We start from the raw sequence: 21021 nt of genomic DNA on the forward strand, positions 1-21021 counted from the left end.
TCCAGGAAAGGCTCCAAAGCAATACAGAGAAACCCTGTTTTGAAAAACAAACATACAAACAAAAGTGCGATCATAGTGACACAAATGAAAACAACCTCATTTTCCTTTTATTAGGGTTTTAAATTACTGCCTTTATAATTTTAATAATAGGAAATTCTTGTCATGAAGTATTCTATGGGATTTTACTAACATTTTAATTGTACCGGTTATTGATTTTTTTTTTCTAAAATCATAAATTTTCTACTCTAACATTTTTTAGTGATAGTTTAAGTTTTCTGTAATAGGGTTTCTTATTTTATAGGTATTGTTTATAGTACATTAACATATACTCATATTAAATTCTATTTTCTGTCTTCTATACTAAAAGAGTAATACAAAATGCCTTACCTTTGAAATTCAGAGGTGACATTGCCTTCTGAAACAGGGTTTCTACCTGGAAGTATTTCCTTCTTTCTAGCCTGGGAAAGCTAAAGGGGTGTGCATTGCTGTTAGAATAAATCAGACTGTCAGGCAAGTGTGATCTACAGTATGTGTAACACATAGAAGAACTTGAGTGTTGAAGAACATGATTCCAAAGGCATTATAACCATATTTACATAAGTAAATATTGGAGACTCCTTTTATCCTTCCTTACTTTTTAGACAGTTGTGCTATAACACACAACACTGAAGCTGTTTCAGTGAAAATTTGGTGCTAGGGCTTTGGCTCAGGTTTTTCAAATTCCTTTTTGCTTTATCCAGGGCAATGCCCACCCAGGAAAGTGACCTTCAAGCAATGGAGAAGAAACCTGAGCATGGTGGAGCATGCCCACAATTCCAGCATTGTCAGGGGTTGAACACAGAGCTAGCCTTACTCCCATTGCAAGACTGGTCTCAAAAATAAAAGCAGGGGTAGTGTTGAGGGAAAAGGGATGGATGGATAGGTTGCAGGGTCCTAAAGGAGCAAGCCCAACTATAGACCTTGTGTGAGCCCTTGTACCTTGGCTCTGGCTCCCTTAACTCAAGCATAACAGAGAACTGCAGGTGGATATCTGTGGCTTCCTCCTTTCTGTTTTTCTGTGATTTAAATGAGTCATGGAGAGATAGTAGTTAATATTTTGTGTTGAAGTGACAGTAGTGCTAAAGCAGTAACTCCTCATACACTGTTATATCACTATATACCCCAGAATTCTGAGTGTCAGAATGTTGTTAAAATTGATGTGTTGACATAGTATTTATACATCTAAAAGTTCTGTTTGAGGGAGTAGGATTTTGAAATACTTTTGACTCGTGTTATTTCTGAAAAATGTGAGAGGGCAGTATATGTGCTTTTGGTAAGATACATTTTTTTTTTTTTTCAGTGTTAGAAACTTGAGGTGAGTGTAGATATTAACTTAGCAGCAGTTCAGTATAAACCTGAAAATAGAATTTGAAAAGTGGACTTAGTAAATAATGACTCAATTGAGGACAATCAGTTCCTTGCCAAAAACTAAGTTTAGCCATTTCCCAAATAGTGTGTTTCTGTAGGATAGATTTATATATTATAGATAAACTTAGGCCATATTTCTCTATCTTCAAAGTAGAACTTCCTCAAAAAACTGTAGGTTTATCACCCTGTTCTCTCTCTCTCTCTCTCTCTCTCTCTCTCTCTCTCTCTCTCTGTGTGTGTGTGTGTGTGTGTGTGTGTGTGTGTGTGTGTGTGTGTGTGTGCGTGTGTGTGTGTATACATCTAGCAAATTCAGGTCATCATGCTCAGCAACAAGCCCCTTCACTGTCTCACTTAATCTTGCCACTGCTGTTATTTCATTCTTCATGGTCTTCTTCAAGGTTTTCAAAACCCCAAATTCCTTTTGTTTGTCCCAGTCTTAGTGCATCTTTGGGCAAAACAGGAGTACCACATCTACTCTCTTCCAGTCTCTTATCCCTTCTGATGTTATCCATATCCTGGCTTTAAGTATTATTGGGAAACGTTAGCTCTGCCTTCAAAGAATATTTCAAATATATTCATTTTCTCTTGTTTCCACAGTCTGTTATTTAGTTCCACACAATGTAGGGATTCCTAGGCTTGTTTTCTGATTTGTTTACTTCTGTTTTTCCCTTCTATGGTCTGTTCCCAAGACTTATATCATCAAGAGTTATAAAAATAAAAATAGAAGCCCAAACTTTAATACATCAAGTCATTAAAAAGCAAAAAGTCTTTAACCACTGCCTTGCTCAAGATATTTGATAAACTTCTTTATATATGTAAAATAGTATCTACATTTTTTTTTGCCATGCCCCACCAAGCTCTACTCAGCATGTTTGTATTCCACTTTTATCACTTTACATAACTTCTTCCACACACTGGATCAGATTTTTGTTACTTGTTCAATTCCTCTCCAAATGCTAATTTCTGGGCAAAAGGATACTTCTTCCTCTCTTCAGTTAGGTTATTCAGATTCATTCATGTTTGTCATTTAGATTCACTGCCATTTCCACTGTATTTTGTCTTTTTAGTTTTAACTTGTTTACTCCTTTGTTCAGATTTAATTGTGAAAGGACAGGATACACTTATTGTGTCAAGTGCAACTAAAAATGCTAAAGACACTCATAGAGAAAAGTTCTTAACCTCTTTTGTTTTAGAGGGATGGATAAAAGCTTTTAAAGTTTGGATGGGAGGGCAGTGGGAATCCAGTAATTTTGGATTGGTATTTTTGATGTTTTTTGACTCTTCAGATCTGGAATATGGAGTAATACAACTCAGGCACAACCCATATTACAATATTCTCAGCTATTACAATGATTTTAAAGTGCATGAAATGAAGTATATGAACCTAAGGCTTTCTTTCACCTTCCTAGGATGTGATCCCTGTTCATTACTATCTAATTCCTCCACCAACAAAGACGAAGAATGGCAGCAAAGATAAAGAAAAAGATTCAGAAAAAGAGAAAGATCTGAAAGAAGAGTTTACTGAAGCATTGAGAGATCTTAAAATTCAGTGGATGACGAAGTAGGTTGTTTTCAGTGGATTCCAAACCTCTGAGTCTTTTTTCAATTAATACTTTTGTGTGTATAAGTTTAGACTTTACTAACTATTGACTGGATGGTAGAGTTGCAGGTTTTTAAACTTTTTCCTAAATTTATAATTAATTTTATTGGAGGCTGTAAAAGAGAAAATACTTTTTCTTCTCTCCAGAAATCATCATTGCCTTTATTATCTGGTCTCTCTGAGCATTTAACAGTGTGAATGGTTATGTATCTTATTTTTCCAGTTAATTTTGTTGTTGGGCACTTCCTGTGTCATTTAATAGTTAAAAGTTCCATTTTTAGTGACTATAATTTGTCCTATGAATACAGTATAATATATTTAGTTATTTAGAATATGTATTTATAGATTTTTCTCTATAATTTTGTGATTACCCCTTTTATACATACAGTTTTAACTTTGTTTTCTTGTCTGTTTGTTTGGTTTTAATTTTTTGAGACAGTGTTTCATATAACTAGGCTGGTCTCAGTTCTCTAGTTGAACAAGAATGCCCTTGAATTCCTGATCATCCTTCCTCCACCTCCCAAAGGCTGGAATAATAGTCTTATATTGTTACTAGCAGTTTTCCTGCCAGCCTGGTTCCACAGTCCCATCATCCCCAAATAACACACAGAGACGCTACATTGATAAAAAGCTGTTGGCCTGTTACTAGCATTTCTTATTGGCTAGCTCTGTTTTAAATTTTAACCTATTTTTATTAATCTGTTTCAACATGGTCTTACTTTACCAGAGAGGGGGTCCGGACCTCTTCCTCTCAAGTCCCTACATCTTGACTCTCCTCTACTACATGTCCCAGAATCTTCCTTGTCTCCTAGTCCCGCCTATCTTGCCTTCCTATTTGCCAACAGTGCTTTATTCATTAACCAATAAGAGAAGCATTTACAGAATGACATCTCCCATCATTGTACCAGCATAGCCAGCATAGTAGAGATATTTTTTAAATTTCTGTCAGATAGTATAGTCTGGTTATTAGTTTAGGTGTCTTTAAAAGTTATCTTAATATGTTTCTCAAATTGGTTTCTGCTGTGAATGTAATATCTAGATGTTTTGGAAAAGGCTGCTATTGTTGGCAGTTGACCTGTTTAGATACTAGCTACTGTTTTAGTTGAATATGTCCTTTGCCCATTCTTCATTAGAATGCTAGACTTTTATTACCAGTTTAAACTTTTTAACATGAAAGCTTACTTATTACTGTTTTCCTTCAGTTTATTCCTTGGCTTTACTTTATTCTGTGTGATTTGTTTTCTTTCTATTGTTTCTTTCTTTGCTGTTTTTCTGGAGGCATCCTCATTAGCAGAAATTTTGTGTAGATCCTTGTGGATATGTGGCCTAAGAGGGAACAAAAGCCTTTATAATGTGAATAGAATTTACGAGGGTTAAACCATCAGTCCATATTCATATATACTGTCCTGTCTAAACTGAGGGTATCTTATCAGATGTCAGTCAACCATGTCTGCCTTTGGCCAATTTAGGATGTTATAACTAGCACACAATACAATTTCTCCAGAGTTGCAAATATTACCTTCTCTCGTGAGAGCCTGAGAAGTCAGTTCCTTAGTATGCCAGCCAGTGAACTGGTGAAAATTTATGTTTAAAAAGAAAAAAACTTAAAACCTCTGGAAGTGGTTCTAATGGCAAATGCAAACAGAGAAGCTTCTAATCAGTAATATTTGTAAAATATGGTAGGTGAGAAAGATAGCTCAATAAAGTACTTACTTCACAAGCATGAGAAACCTGAGTTCAGTCCTCAGAACCCACATTAAACAAACAAACAAAAACAGGCACAGTGGCACATGCTTGTAATGTTAGCACTGAGGAGGTGGAGATGGGTGTATTCTTGGAGCTTACCAGCCAGATGACCTAGCCTAATCAGCAAGTCTCAAATTCGGTGAGACACTTTTCTCAAAAGGTACCTGGTGCCTGAGAAATTGTTCTAAGATTGAACTGTGGCTCTTTACACACGTGTACACTCACATTTGTGTAAGAAAAGTGCCTTATCTCCTGTGGTAAGATAAAATCACTGTACCATTTCTTATCCTGAACATATTCTTATTGATTGCTATGGGCTTAGTTTCATCTTAAAGAACTCATGTGGCCTCCCTCCATTAAAAGTTCTCAGCTCATGGACTGGAGAGCAAGCTTAGGAGTTAACAGCACGTGCTTCTCTTCCAAAGGACCCAAGTGTGAATCCTAACATCCATGACATAACATCCAGCTCACAACTATCTGGAACTCCAACTTGAGAGCATTTTTTTTTTTTTTTTTTTTTAATTTAACACCCTTTTCTGGTCTGTGGGCACCTGAGTACAAGTGACAGACATCCACACAAATACTTGCTCACCCATAAATAAAAACTTAAAGGATTCTCATCCATGAAGATGGTATAGGTGTCATTTAGAGAAAAGCATGCTGTTTTCCTGCCACCTCTTCCAGAATGCAGGCTGAAAAATTATGTTGGTGAAATAGCATAGACACTGAGAGCAACAATTAATAAATGGGACCTCCTGAAACTGAGAAGCTTCTTGTAAAACAAAGGACAAGGTCAACAAGACAAATCAGCTCCCTACACAATGGGAAAAGATCTTCACCAACGCCACATCTGACAAAGGGCTGATCTCCAAAATATACAAGAAACTCAAGAAACTAGACATAAAACTATAAAATAATCCAATTAAAAAGTGGGATATAGGTCTAAATAGAATATTCTCAACAGAAGAATCTCAAATGGCCAAAAGACACTTAAGGAAATGCTCAACACCCTTAATCATCAGGGAAATGCAGATCAAAACAACTCTGAGATACCATCTTAATCTGATCAGAATGGCTAAGATCAAAAATACTGATGGCATCTTATGGTGGACTGGATGTGGAGTAGAGGAAACACTCCTCCATTGCTGGTGGGAGTGCAAACTTGGACAGCTGCTATGAAAATCAGTATGGCAATTTCTCAGAAAAATAGGAATCAGTTTACCTCAAGACTCTACAATACCACTTTTGGGTATATACGTAAAAGAAGCATATTCACACCAAAGTGCTCAACTTTATTCATAGCAACAGTATTTGTAATAGCCAGAATTGGGAAACAACCTAGATGCCTCCCAACTAAAGAATGGGTAAAGTGAATGTACATTCCTCAATGGAGTACTAGTCAGTGGTAAGAAACAGTGACATCTTTTGATTTGCAGGCAAATGGACAGAAATAGAAAAAAAACAAGCAAACATCCTAAATGAGGTAACCAAGACCCAAAAAGACAAATATAATGTGTACTCACTCCTAAGTGACTACCAGATGTAAAGCAGAGTATAACTAACCTACAGTCCATAGCCCCAGAGAAGCTAGATCCCTCTTCTAGAAACAGATGAAAATAATTGCAGAGATAGAAATCTACACCTAAGCATTTGACCAACCTCCTGGAGTACAATCGAAGTGAGGAGGGAGCAATAATATGAACAATGGAATCAAGACCATGATGGGGAAACCCACAGAATCAGCTGATCCAAGCTAGTGAGAGATCACTGGACTCCATATTGGGGAATTGGCATAGAACTGATCTAGGTCCCCTGAATACAGGTGACAGTGGTGTGGCTTGGGGCCACTGACAGTGGGACCAAGATCTAACTATAATGTATAAACTGACTTTGTGTATCTTTCTCAGCCTAGACATGGTGAACACTTGGTTTTGTCTCAACAAGATGATGGGGCAGATTAGTTGAGTTCTTAGAGGAGGCCTTATCCTCTCTGAGGTGCAGATGAAGGGTGGGGTGGGGGGAAAGGAGGATATAGCAGGAGGAGAGGAGGGGTAGGGAACTGGGATTGGATGTTAAAATTAAATTTTAAAAAGTGAGGTTGATGAGACAGGAAAGTTTTTAAAAAATGACCGCTCCTAATGTCTTCAAAGAACTCACTTCATTTGAGTCAAAAGATATATAGATTTAAACCCAGGTCTTCTCCAGAACAGTGAAGGAGGGTGGTGGGGTTATAAAAGTGCAACAGATCCTCAGAGAAATATGGGACCTCTGGGTATTCTAAAGTATATATATAATGGTGTAATGAGAGAAGGAGAGAAAGCTGAGAAAATGGTTAAAGAAATAATGACTAAAACCCCTCCAATTTATTGTGAAACATAAATGTATACACCTAGATTGCTTAGTGAACTCTAAAAACAGTAAAGGCAAAGAAATGTTATAACAGAGCTGTCACATGTTCACCATGTAGGATTTCAATCAGCCACAGATGGTGTTCAGAACAGTTAGCCCATGAGTTTACTAGATCTGAAACCTGATGATGTTTAGAATCCCCATAATGTTAAATTGTTTATGGTGGTGCTATTATAAAGCTGCAGTATTGCCACTGTGAAAGTATAACACATCAGTTATGTATACCACATATTACTTAGCAAATAACCATGCTACCAGTTTAAGTATATACTATCATGTATATATTATACTGTGTTTCCCATTTTAGAGAGATCTTGAACTTAAAGCTTTCTGTAACAGAAGCCTCATACATCTCTTTATAATGTCTCAGGAGTGTCTCAGAGACTACACTGATTAGCCTATTTTTTCCAGATTCATATGTCTACAGAACCCTTGACATCAGATTTTTCTGAAATTGTTTTCATTAGTATATTGCTCCTCAATTTAACTTCCATACATACTGAAGATAATATATACATATGTGTGTGTGTATATATAAACTTGTACTTAGAAATTTTCAGAAATATTATTCATTGTCAAAGTGTAGGAATAACCTATGTTTAATAACTAGTGAATAATAAATTATATCCATCCATACAAGAACACTATTCAGATATTTAAAAATATGTTACAACTTAAAAACATTATGCTAAATGAAAGTAGCTGGTCACAAAAGACCACATCTTAAATGATTATGTTCATTATAAAGTTTCCAGCCTAGAGAACTCTATAGTGACAGAAGTAGATTAATGATTACTTAGGGTTGGGAAATACAGAGTTTCAGTGAAGGTTTTGATAACTAGATGATTTAGTTTCTTTTTGTTTGGAAAATCTTTTTAAATTAACTTGTTTGGGAAATGTTTTTAAGTGTGTGTGTGTTCTAAACCCATTGAAATGTCCAGCTAAAATAGATTAGTTATATTGTATGCACATGAATGAAGAGGACAGCAGACAGGGGTGCTGGAAACTGTTCTCAGATCATCTGTCAAGCAGTATGCACTTTAACCCTAATCTATCTCTCATGCCCTTAGTTTTGTTTTTGAAATGTGAATTTGCCGTCTAGTGGAACATATAAGATTTAATGTAGCTGATGCAAATGGTATTAGAGAACTAAGCATAACGTTCACAAAGCTAGATGAGAATGGATGTTCAGAAACAAAAGAAGAAAAAAATTGAAAAGGATGTTGATCCAGAAAGTGTTTAAGAAGAAATCCAAAGAATTCGTAGAGGTCTCTTGTTCTCTTTATGGAAACTTGAAATAATTCTTGGAGAGTGGGGGCAAGTATAATTAAGTTGTAATTGACTTAAACATAAAGTAAAAATACTGGCTTTCCTTTTGGTTAATTGTTGGGGGGAAGAAAAGAAGAAAGCAGGCTTTGATTTGTTATTTGTACTAAGTTGAAGGACTTAAGATTAGTTAAAGTAAATGGATTTAAATGAGACATTTAACTATAAAAATTTTTTGTTAATCTTCTTTCAAATTCTGTGAAATTCTGAATATTTTAAATGAATCTCCTGATATGATTTATCTATAGTGCTAATTACTTATTTACCACTTGGGTGTTAATTTGGATTGTTTTTATCTTGATAAATATAACCAGGAACAATTGGCATAGCTTTATGGAGGTTCCCCATTTAGGAGCATAGTATATCTTTTCATTTAAGACTTTAAAATTTTCATTAAAGTTTGGAATTTTTAGACAGTTACAGAGCTTTTTTATGAAGTGCATTTTTTTTCTTCTTTTTAAGAGAAATCTTGCCCTCATTTTTAATAAGTAAGCAAGCAATTGAGGCTTTATTTTAAAGATATTATCTATAGTTATATGTATATTTATGTGTGGAAGTGGATTTGTGCATGAGTGTAGTAGTGCCCATGGTGACCAGAAGGTATTGTGTATCTGGGAGCTTGTATTTCAGGCAATTGTGAACTGCCTAACATGGTATTAGAAACAAGATCAGATTGAGTTCTTAACAACTGAGCCATATCTCCAACCCATGTTGATGTCTACTTTCATCTGGACATTTTATAGAATTCTTAAGTAATTTTCAGATAGTTATATTATCTGTAACTAGTCCTTATTAATAATTATAAAATATTTTAATATACTGTGAAGCAATATTTAAAATTCTTTTTAATAGAAACTTGCTTTTAATTAAAAATCACTAATTTGTCTCTCTTAGGCTCGATTCTAGTGACATTTACAATGAATTGAAAGAAACGTACCCTGCTTACCTTCCTCTGTATGTTGCACGGCTTCACCAATTGGATGCTGAAAAGGTTGAATATACTCATTTTTTAAAATAATTTGATTTTGTATAGTAGTAGCTAAAGTCTATTTTTTTGAGTAAAGGTGCATCTGTCTGTCTTCCTTTCCTGTCAACTGAAAATCTGTCTCCTGCAATTGGATATGTTGTTAAGATAGTTATAAGAGTTGGCCACTACTGAGTTCAGTATTAGTAATGATGGAAGCATTTATCTGTAGAAACCATGAGACTTGATTGGTTAGTAAAATTGTAATATCGGAAAAAGCATAATATCTGATTTTTAGTCCTAATCTAAAGGATGAGTTGTCCTGGACAGCTGGAAAGCTAAATACCTCAGTAACTACTTTGCTACCAAAGATTTTATAATTCCAGATTGTCTAACATGGGCCATGGGCCATCTGTTATTACTATTAGTGGCAGTAGGAGCATGCCAGCTATGGTCAGTTAAAACTCATGAAGGTTTGGAGTGAACTAAAATGGAGTATTTAAAGGAGGCCTTTCAAAAACAGTTTGACAAAAAGAGAAAACCACTACTAAGTAAGCCATCCATGGTGGTCCTGGTTAGAATCTTGATTATAATCTTTGTTTTAATCTTATCTTTCTCACTTAAGTGATTGTTTAGAAAGAATTTGCTTGTGAATGAGGGTTTGGGGATTTTTTTTTCCCTTTTTTTTTTCATATGGCATGGAATAAAATAGAGATAGTTATCTCTAAAATCAATGATATGATAGATGCAATTTTCCTTGCTTAAAAACCCCACATTTTGGTGAACTTTATATATTTGTTTTATTTTCAGTTTTGAACTATATAGTGTCAGTTAGAAATTGTCACATCTGAATCCCTTTCCAAGGATACTGCAATTGTAAAAGTCAGATTAAAAGATAGCCCAGAGCTCTAGCCCTGTAAGGCCCTTACAGTCTCATGGCTGGGACAGTAGAAATGAAAATGCTTTAATGCACTGACTGATACACTCCTTATTTCCTACCCAGGAACGAATGAAAAGACTTAATGAGATCGTCGACGCTGCCAATGCTGTTATTTCTCACATTGATCAAACTGCCCTAGCAGTTTACATTGCAATGAAGACTGACCCCAGGCCTGATGCAGCTACTATAAAAAAGTACCTAACCAGTAAATAATCTTTCTTGCATCTCATTTCTTAGTTATTTGCTTAAAAATTAGGGACTAGTGTTGAGGATTTTTTTTTTTTCTGTTGTAATATACATACAATCAGGATTGACAGTGTTTTCATACTCCTGCAGAAATTTTGTAATAATTTTCTTCAGGCTATTAAAACACAACCCGAAAAATAGTTTGCCTTCATCACCACTTGGTCCTGTCTAGGTAGACTATCTTCATTGTTTTGGTCAAGCAGTGGCACCCCTTGGATGTTATATGAACTAGGTAGGTAGAGAAGATGTTACCTCATGAATTCACTTCTAAGTTATTTATTGACCAGTAATATAAAAAAAAAAAAACATAGAATCTAGTTTGTAATGCCTTATGAAGAGATAAAATGAGGTTAAAGATTTTTGTCAACTTCAATTTTATGGAGGACATTTGTCTTTAATATTGGAGAGAAATACAGAGGAGGGTTTACAGTTTGGGTTTTATAAAGCTTGATGCTCTGTGTGCATGAAGGAGCTTCAGGTGCTGCTGTGACTCAGCCTCTTCTGTGAACTCCCACTGTCGTCACCTGGTACTAACTCTCCCAAAGGCATGCTTTTCTTATATTGTATGGTTTTGGACTCATTAACTTATGAGGTTATAAATATCCTAATTGTTTTATAGTTGTAGCTAGTAAACCAGAACTATTTTGACTACCTAAAAGAACTATAATTTTCTTTAAAATTCTCATCAGTCACTATGTTTTTCTACATAACATATTAAATGCAAAACTGCTAGAACTCTTGGCATTACATTTTAGTCAATAGTTATGTTACAGTTTTAGGAATCATGAAAGCAGTAGTTTTCAAGTGGAATAAAATTTATTAAAATAGGTGGGTAGTTCGTGCTTAATAGTACCCTTTCTTTCCAGTAGTATGATTTTTAAAACATTAGCATTTGACTTCTATTTTAGTAATATTAGAAAGTGTGTTGCTGTTCATTAAATGATGATTATGTACAGGGCATTTTGGGTACTTTAGATGCATGGTCTCATTTATCTTTAGTATTGCAGATACTGTAAAATAGAATCATTTCTGCCTAGCTCTTAGAAAAGAGGAAAGTGAAGCTTACAGAGGATGAATGGCTTGCCTATAGTGCTGTGCTAGGAAGTGGAAAAAGCAGCATGATTCATACCAAGATCTTCCTCCAAAGCCTCTGGTTTTCTTTTTGTTTTGTTTTTGAGACAGGTCTTCTCTGTGTAGCAGGCTGGCCTTATACTCAGAGATCCACTTGCCTCTGCCTCCCAAGTGCTAGGATCAAAGGAGTGTACTACCACAGCCTGTTGGGGTTTTTTTGTTTGTTTGTTTGTTTGTTTGTTTGTTTTTCCCCTTTTTGGTTAGAGGGGGTCGCTGAGACAGGGTTTCTCTGTGATTTGCCCAAACTATTCTGGAACTCACTTTGTATACCAGGCCGGCCTTGAACTCACAGGCCTGCCTCTGCTTCCTGTGTGCTGGGATTAAAGGCATGTGCTACCACATCCCACATCCCTTTTCTTGAGAAGATGAGCAGGACTAATTTTTATCTCAAAGGGAAACATATAAGCTACCTAGGTATTATGCTTGCCTCTGTGCCTCTTCTGTGTCAGGCGATTCCCTTCTCCAGGACTGACCTTCTGAAAAAAACACTACTTTCTCGGTCTCTCTCTCCTTCAAAACTGGACCCAGTGAAAAGGCATAGCTTGCATATTGCTGCTTTTGCCTAGATACTGGTTTGTTGTTAGGCTAGTGTGCATTGTAGTTCTTCTTCCTTAAAGCCAGGGTTTGTCTCTTCCATGTAAAGTTGTGTTTTTAAAAGTCACTTTTGTTTTATAAAAGAAGAAAGAAAGAAACAGCATGATTTCTTGGCCAGACATGTATTGGCACATGCCTTTATTCCCATCATGCAGAGGCAGACGCATGTGGATATCTCTTGAGTTAAGGCCAGCCAGGTCTACATAGTGAGACCCTGTCTCGAAAGAGAGAGAGCCAGAGACAGAATTGCTGTTTTATGATCTTGAAAATGATACTAGCATTTTCTAGGTAATGTGATAAGAATTTTAGTTTCTTGTCTAGGCATTAAAATACAGGATTCAAATCATTCCTAAAATGTAGTTGTGATAACTACAATGAAATAACCAGTTTTCATTCAGAAAGATATTTATTGAGTAAGGATATGTAAATTATCATAAGAACTTAAAGAAATTAACAAGACTTCCCAATTTACAAAACTTAATCTAATGCAAAAGATTACATTAGAAGACAGAGATGGGTGTATATCTTTAGTCCCAACACTCAGGAGGCAAATGCAGTTAGATCTCTGTGAGCTCAAGGCAAACCTGGTCTATATAGTGAAACCCTGTCTCAATAAAAAAAACAAAAAAACAATAACAACAAAAAAATTACCAGACAGGATGAAATATAGTAAATATTTTTAATATTTTAAAAGCCTATAGGAAGAAAACTTGACTGTATTCTGAATAGCTTCATAGTTTAACATGGTGTTCAGCCTGAACAGGTCAGTACTAAGGTAGGAAAGAGGAACTGATTATTTCCATATACATGAAATTTAGACTGTTGCATCAAAAGAAGTCAAAACTTTCAGAAAAGAATCCTGCTAGTAACTTAATCCATTCCTGGCAAGCATAGAGCACCTATGTGCTTCCTTCTGAATTGTGCACCCCCCACCAAAGCCTTCCTTGACAGTTGGAACCAGTCAGTTGAGTTTGGCATGGGTGATAACTGCCCTCATTGACTCAGTCTGTTCCCAAGCAGTTGTCTCCTTCACAAGCTGGAGTTAATGGTTGTACCCCTTAGAGCTGCCCTAAAGCAGAAAGCAGTGGTACCAGGCATGTGAAAAGTGATGGAAGAACAGTGCAGTAAAGGGGCAGGAAAGTAGATGCTTCAAGAGGGGACTGCAAAGTCTGCTGTTCTTAGTCTGTAATAGCTAAAGCAGAATCTAGGCACTTCCACCTATAGAAAGAAGGTTACTTCTTTAAAACTTTGATGCTCTTGATGACTAGTGGAATTCAGGTCATCCTGTAGCCCAGATGGGAAAGTAGCGAAGCACTCTCTGGCGTCAGAAAGTTGCAGATATTAGAATTAAATTGAGAAGGACCCCATAGCCTGGAATGTGGAGTTTATGTTGAGAAACTCCTCAAAATATTTAAAACTTGGAACTGGAAGAAGAGTTTTGCCAAGCATTATGTGATTAAATGAACAGATGAGTGTGGTGTCCTGTGGTCCATCAAATTCTGAGTGTATTTATCTGTCAAGGTACAGGCCAAGTGCTGAACTTGGTGAGTAAAGCTGTTGCCACAAAGAATATAGAATAAGCAGGTGACCTGAATTTGAGAGGTGGGAAGAGAGCATTGCTGCCTCATCCTGATTCAGGCTGACAATTGAAAGGAGTAGATGGGGATGTAGCTCTGTGGAATGCAGCTACCTATCAAGCCAGTCTAGTGACACCTTAGGACAGTTAGGTGTGTTATAGGCATAGCTTCATTTTTGGTGCAGATAATGTTGAAGATATCTTCTTAGGTGAACTCACAGAATCATTTGGGCTTGGAAGCCTCTAAGGACATCCTAGTCTGGAACAGTATGTTAGCACTTGCATTTTATGCCCCCTTTATTCTTCCAGGAAGCTGTTCAAGTTAGTAGCTCCCTTTCAATTTGCAGAACTAATAAGCCCCAGAGGTCCAGGTTGTTAAATGGGTAATTATGTCCTGATTGTTGTCAGTCTCATTAGATTTTACACATTACACATTTTACTATGGGTCCTTCAGAGTTAGTCTTCTTGTTAAACAGATTATCCATAGCCAAATTACCTTGTGGTCATTGTCTCACCACTTTTAAGCCTTTATTGTTTTCATATATCCCTGACATGAATTGGATGTAATGCCTCAAATAAACTAAGTAACTTTCCTTGGAGTGGAGGTTACAAGTGCTAAATAGTGATGGGTGACTATTGCCAGCATGGACCACTGAGCATAATTGTAGAGCCAGACTGCTAAACTTAGAATCCTACAACTACTATTCCTAACTAGAGGTCCTGATCAAGTCCTGAATCTCTGAGCTTCAGTTTCCACCTGTGCAAAATAGGAGTATCTTATTCATGGAATTGGGTTTGGGTTTATTTTGTGATGTGTATGTTCACTGTCATGGTGTACCTGTGGAGGTCAGAGGATAACTTAAAAGGAATAAGTTCTCTCCTTCACTGTGTTGGTTCCCATTATGGATTCAGGACATCACTGTGCCATCTTACTGGCCCCATAGAATTGCTTTGACTGTAAATGAATGTCTACACTAAAGTGCTAAAGCAGGTATTAATGCATTCAGAATAAATTTGATATTCGCTTGATTTTTGCAGTCGTGAACATGATATTATGTATAAATCAACCTTGTCTTTCTGTATATTACATGTAGATGAGTATATAATTGCTATGTTTCTTAATATAAAGGTTTAAAAGATACTGCCCTTATTAAAAGTTGTGTAGCTGACAGAACAACTACCGAATAGTCTTTCAACCCTGTTCCTATGGCATTCTGCTAATTTTATCTGTGTGTACTGCAGTAACTTATGATGCTTATTAATAAGGATCTCATTGGATATGTAACACAAATGTATGTACAAAATTTATGCATGCTAAGTCTTTGAGAGAAAGATTGCATGTACTCAAATAAGACCATCCCTTGGAAAACCTTTAAGTGACATGTGAAAAAACTTTATTTCCTCTCCAGTGATATGGACAAGCAGAAATCCACACTGGTAGACGCCCTGTGCAGGAAAGGATGTGCTCTGGCAGACCACCTTCTTCACATACAGCCTCATGATGGGGCAGCAGCTGGAGATGCAGAAGGAAAGGAAGAGGAAGGAGAAAGTACCTTGGAGACTCTGTCAGAAACCTTTTGGGAAACTACAAAGTGGACAGATCTTTTTGACACTAAGGTAATTTGCCCATCTGCTGTTGGTCTTGGTAGATCTCTCAGGCCTGCTTGTCTTCTGCCTGCTGAAAAGGAAGAAGATAAGGCTCCACTTCTAGTAGATACATTTAGCCCAAGTGCCTTTCATCATTTATCCTACCTGAGTTAAAGTGTTTAACAATCATTTCGAGAACATTTGGAGGACATACATAGTAGCCTTTTAAGATGGGTATATATGAAGCCAAAAAACTGTCCTTCCTTCCTACATATTTTTATGCTCTTTAGTTGTTTAGATATCACTTCATTTTCCTTAAAACTCTAACTTCTACATATCACAGTTTTTGGAAAAGCAAAGGTTTTTTTGTTTGTTTGTTTGTTTGTTTTTAATTTAGATTTGGGTTCTAAAAATGGTGTTATATATGTATTGTCTCTAGTGCGGGCAACACCACTTCCTACTGAAAACATGAAGATAACAAGAATCTAGTGTCTGCCTTTGAGAAATGTAACAGGGTGATAACTCTTGTCACCATGACAGTGAGATTGTTAGGCACACTTCTGTCTTCACAGTGACACTGATGACCAAGGGCACTGATGAGAATACTGGCCTGTTTGAGCTGTTAATTAAACATTTTTTAGTGCTTGGCTTGGCCCTAAAGAACAAATCAGTGTAACAGAATTTCTTTCTTTGAGAATGGTTCCCACATTCCACAGTTCAAGCAACTGTATACTGACAGATCAGTATACAGAAGAAGAATGTTTTATATAAAACTTATCCTTTATAATTTTAGTGATTTGTAGTGGACATTTTTATTTCTACTCTGTTTTCTGTAATACGATCTCTGTGGTTTATTTTGCACAAAGAAATGATTTAAAGTGGGTTTTAGTTGCTTATGACTTATTATTTACTCCCTATACTCTTTTATGTAATTACTTGTCCTTAAAAGATACTATTTTTTCCCCCTGATATAACCTATTCCACTTAAAAGCTATAGACTTCATGGGCTGAAAAGATGGCTCAGTCAGTAAATTACATGCCACACAAGTATGAGGACCTGAGTTCAATCCCTGGCACCAGTGTAAAAAAAAAAGCAAGTACCATAATATGCACCCTTAATTCCAGAGCTGGAGTAGCAAAAGCAGGATGATCTGTCGGCCTAGTAGTCTAACCAAGTCAGCCTTAATAAGATACAGAGAAACTGAGAAAGACACACTGTCTTGACATCTGACCTCTACATACACATGTATACCTACACACACAAAATGCTATACTTCTGCGAAAGCCTTATTTCATTGTTAAAGTTATATGCCTTAAAATATAATACTCCATTGATAATTTTTATTTTGTTTTATAGGTTTTGACATTTGCATACAAGCATGCATTAGTAAATAAGATGTATGGGAGAGGCCTTAAGTTTGCAACTAAACTTGTAGAAGAAAAACCAACAAAGGAAAACTGGAAAAATTGTATTCAAGTAAGTGATGTCTGGATTAAACTGTATCATATCCATGTTGCATAGGGACAAGAACACTATGTGGGGAAAAACACCTGTGCTCATTATAAAGCATTATGTATTTTATTGTGGCCATTTGTTACCATTACTAAAACCATATTTACCCTATAATAAATGCATAAAAGGCCACTGGTAGCATCCAAATTAATAAACCATTCTCACTGCTGTTCAGAGATCTATCAGCCTTGAATGTTTTCAGCAAGGTCAAAAATGAATAAATTACTTTCACTAGTTAGAAGACAATGTTTTCTTTTGGAAAGAAGTGTTCCTTCTCAATGTATGCTGGCTTGGTTCTAAGATGGTTTGATTTGTGGAGTTTACATTTTAATTTTTCCATCTTCATTAATTTATCATATGTCACACGTGCTAAGGAAAATTAGTTGGAACTTTCTCCAAGAATTAGTTTGAGATATAAAAAGAAATTATTTTATTGCCAACTCGTTTTCTGTCTACCTTCATCAGTCAGTCCAAATGGTAAAGAGAGTTTAAAATCCTTTGGATCTTGACTTCATTAAGAGAACTCTTTGTAGAGTTCTTGTCATTGTTTCTGTTTTCTTATGCTCCTGAAAGGATTGGTTGTTAGGAAGGACAGCAGTGGGTGGATGGATTAATGGATGATAGGCAATAGAAGGAAGGTCCTCTCTGTGTGTTGCTACTGTATTATTACTAAATTATTCTGAATTTTGGTCTTTGAACTGCCATCTCCTTTATAATACTCTGCTTTTATTATAGCTGATGAAATTACTTGGATGGACCCATTGTGCATCTTTTACTGAAAACTGGCTCCCCATCATGTATCCTCCTGATTATTGTGTATTCTAAAATAAGAACCAAGACTTTCAATTTCCAAAAAAAAAAATTTTATAGTGAACAAATGTGTGGCATTTTTAGTCTAACTAATGCATGTTTTCATCCACTATCCAATACTGATTATTAAAACTATGTGTATTTATCAGAGAACTTACTGGCGTGTGGCTTACTACATGTAAATCTAGACCTCTTACATCAAGCTGTTTTTCTACTGCCTCCCACACTTGGCAAGGGCAGGGCCTATCCTACCTGCCAGCCCCAGTGCAATGAGTTGGGTGCAGCTGCTCACATGCATGAGAGGTTTTCACCTGTGTGTGAATTTTAACTGTAAAATTGTTAAATCCTGATTTTTATTTTATAAATTAAAAGGGTTAAAACATGCTCAACTTTTGCCAATTATATAAAGGCCTTTTAAAAAACTGCATTAGGGGTAGCTAAATTATTTATTTGACTAAAACTTAAGAGAACTTTATTTCCAGACTTTTTTCAATGAGAAACTCAATTAATGGGAGGCAGGGGGCATTAATACATGACAGCTGAGGAAAGACACCTGTTGCAGAAATCTTCACCAAGGAGTCATAACAGACAAGTTGTTTTTTCAGCATCCTCAAGTACACAGCATCAGAATTCGTTAAGATTTCATGTGTCAATGTCAGGCAACTGAATCTATCAGGTATTGTAAAGATACACACAGTATGTTCATAACCTTGAAATCATGTAAACCACATGAATAAATGTGCAAAACCACAGACACAGTACAACATTTGCACTCTGATACCTTAATTTTTTTTATAAATAATAAAAGTAAATATTGAAGCTCCTTAAAGTTGGTCTTAATTTTTTATAAACCAAATTTGACACTAGAACAGTTTATTAAATCTATTAGCCAAAAAATAAGGTAATGTATTTTATAATTTTTCCTATAGGTTTAGAATTATTTGAACATATTTCCAATGCTTATCCTCTGTTAGTCCTGTGTATGTTTAACTTTTTTACTTTTCTCTTTTTGTCTAGCATCTCTGGCTCCATAAAATAGATAGAAATAGATAATATTAAAAAGTCTGTAGTTAATTTAATAAAAAAGTATGTGTGTGCATGTGTGTATGCATGCATGTATTGTGTGATCTTCATTCCTTTGGTTACTGCTATAAAAGATCTGGTTAATCCTGCCTGTCATTTGTAACTGTTTTTCTTTTATCTGATAAAAATATTAGAGCCTAATGAAAAAATACAAATGTGCATTAAAATATTTTGCATGTAGTTTCTGCAAAATCTAGAATCTAACATCCATTTATGGATAGTCATATGCATAACCTCTCACATCATTACATGTATTTTCACCTGTACACATGCAGGCTCTTACATCCAGTCTTAGGTCAGTAACATAATTGAAAGGCTCAGAAAGGTGAGGGCAAATTCCAAAGGTCACTACAGAGTTACCTTTTATTAATTTTAAAATCTGTCTTACCAGGTAGGTCTTGCCCCTCCTTCCGAAGTCCCTTAGGCATGGATCAGTAAGCTGTTGGTACAGTTCTGTAGCTGGGAGAGTCAAGGTGCTGCCATGTCAACTACTGTTTTTGTCTGGGTTATACTGTGCTTCTTAAGAACAGATGAACTCATGTAAACTCTAGATTCGAATATGTCCTCAAACAAACAAAAAAGTAAATAAACTAAGAAAAGATGCAAGGATGAGGTGGTGAGTGAAAGTCATTAGCAAATGTTTAAACTCTTCTCACTGAAAACAACTCAAGAACAAGGGAAAAATTACATTCTAAAGAAACATTAGAGCTGCAGAGTGTGTACTAGGAATTACTTCCTGAGCCTCTTTCCAATTATAAGCAGTTTGTCATTGTGGGATTTCCTGTATCTTCTTAATACTTCTTAACCCAAGCATTATATATTCTTTACCTTTAAAGAGGCCAGCCTTGTCCTTAAACACAGACTCCAACCTCCCTTGTGGTCCCCCTTACCCTAATGATTTGGCCACAGGTTGGATAACTGCCCTGGCTGTCTAATCTTCCCGCAGGCATGCAAAAACCCTTCAGTTGATCACTGTGTCCCTTGTAGTCTGCTACTTTCATTCAAAATTTGCTTATTCAAATTAACTGTAGCTTTTGTATCATGTTTTCTTCTCTGTTCTTTCAATAAGCCAGGACTTGAAAATACTATGTAGAATGTAAAGTAAAAGGCCTACATGTATGAAGGTGGTGAGAGAGCATTCCCCAAAACCTCCCAAACAGGATTTCTTTTTGAAGAATAAGAAAGTAGCAAATAAACTAGTTTTGAGTCTGAACATATGAACCAAAGAAAGGAAGATATGAGTACTGCTCTATCAAGGAACTTTGATGACAGCACTCCCTGACAGAATTTCCAACTGTTCTTCTTGACCCTCTGGATCTATTAGTTAGGGTATGATGGGAGCTTTCCTCTTACAAAGTACTAGCTGCTCGCTGGCATCCAAAGGTGCTGGTCTAATTTCATGTAGAGCCCCTACTTGTGTGAGAAGAGCTTGAACAGCTAGGAGCTGTATAGTTTATTCAGTCTTTGTCCATACAGTGATTAGTCATGAAATGACAGTCCTACATTATATGTGAATTCCAGCCACACAATGCCAAATGCACTGAGGAATAGACTGCCAGCTCTTAATACAGTGTGCACAGGATGTAGAGGAGCTTTGATTATTTCCTTTGATTTCGTGTATGAGTTTACAAGTTAATTCATACATGCTGGCAGTGATGCTTTGAACTGGCTGCCTCAGAACTCAGCTTCCAGCAGCAATTTGTGTTAATGTGTAACTGTAATTTGGCTGATCTATTCTAGACTTGCCCTAGCTGATTCCAAGTCTGAGGCATCAGAATATAAACCAAAAAATAAATAAATGAAACAGACCATTAGGGGCTCTGTTGAGATACTAGAAATGCCATGTCATGAGACAGTGAAATTTGCACACTACATAATTTTTGCTAAGTTATTTGATTTTTAAAAATTGTGTTTTAAAGCTGAGCAGTGGTGGTGGTTCACACCTTTAATCCCAGCACTTAGGAAGCAGAGGCAGGCAAGATCTCTGTGAGTTTGTAACCAGCCTGATCTATAGAGTGAGTTCCAGGACAGCCAAGGTTGCACAGAGAAACCCTGTCTTGAAAAACCAAAACAGGAAAATGTATTTCAG

General features: G+C 36.2%; 1 protein-coding gene across 2 annotated transcripts in view; it reads left to right on the top strand.

Annotated features, from left to right (window-relative positions):
* Tpp2 (tripeptidyl peptidase 2) overlaps positions 1-18002 on the top strand; it is a 65829-nt gene extending 47827 nt beyond the window's left edge. For both annotated transcript variants that reach the window (XM_051190101.1, XM_051190102.1), the window contains 6 exons: positions 2817-2968; positions 9383-9479; positions 10456-10586; positions 15349-15556; positions 16884-17003; positions 17775-18002. In XM_051190101.1, the coding sequence (XP_051046058.1) occupies positions 2817-2968; positions 9383-9479; positions 10456-10586; positions 15349-15556; positions 16884-17003; positions 17775-17864 (798 nt within the window). In that variant the 3' untranslated portion in view covers positions 17865-18002. The remainder of the gene's footprint in view (positions 1-2816; positions 2969-9382; positions 9480-10455; positions 10587-15348; positions 15557-16883; positions 17004-17774) is intronic.
* The last annotated feature ends 3019 nt before the right edge of the window (positions 18003-21021 follow it).

The sequence above is a fragment of the Phodopus roborovskii genome, unplaced genomic scaffold (assembly GCF_943737965.1).
Source record: "Phodopus roborovskii unplaced genomic scaffold, PHOROB, whole genome shotgun sequence".
NCBI classification, from domain to species: domain Eukaryota; kingdom Metazoa; phylum Chordata; class Mammalia; order Rodentia; family Cricetidae; genus Phodopus; species Phodopus roborovskii.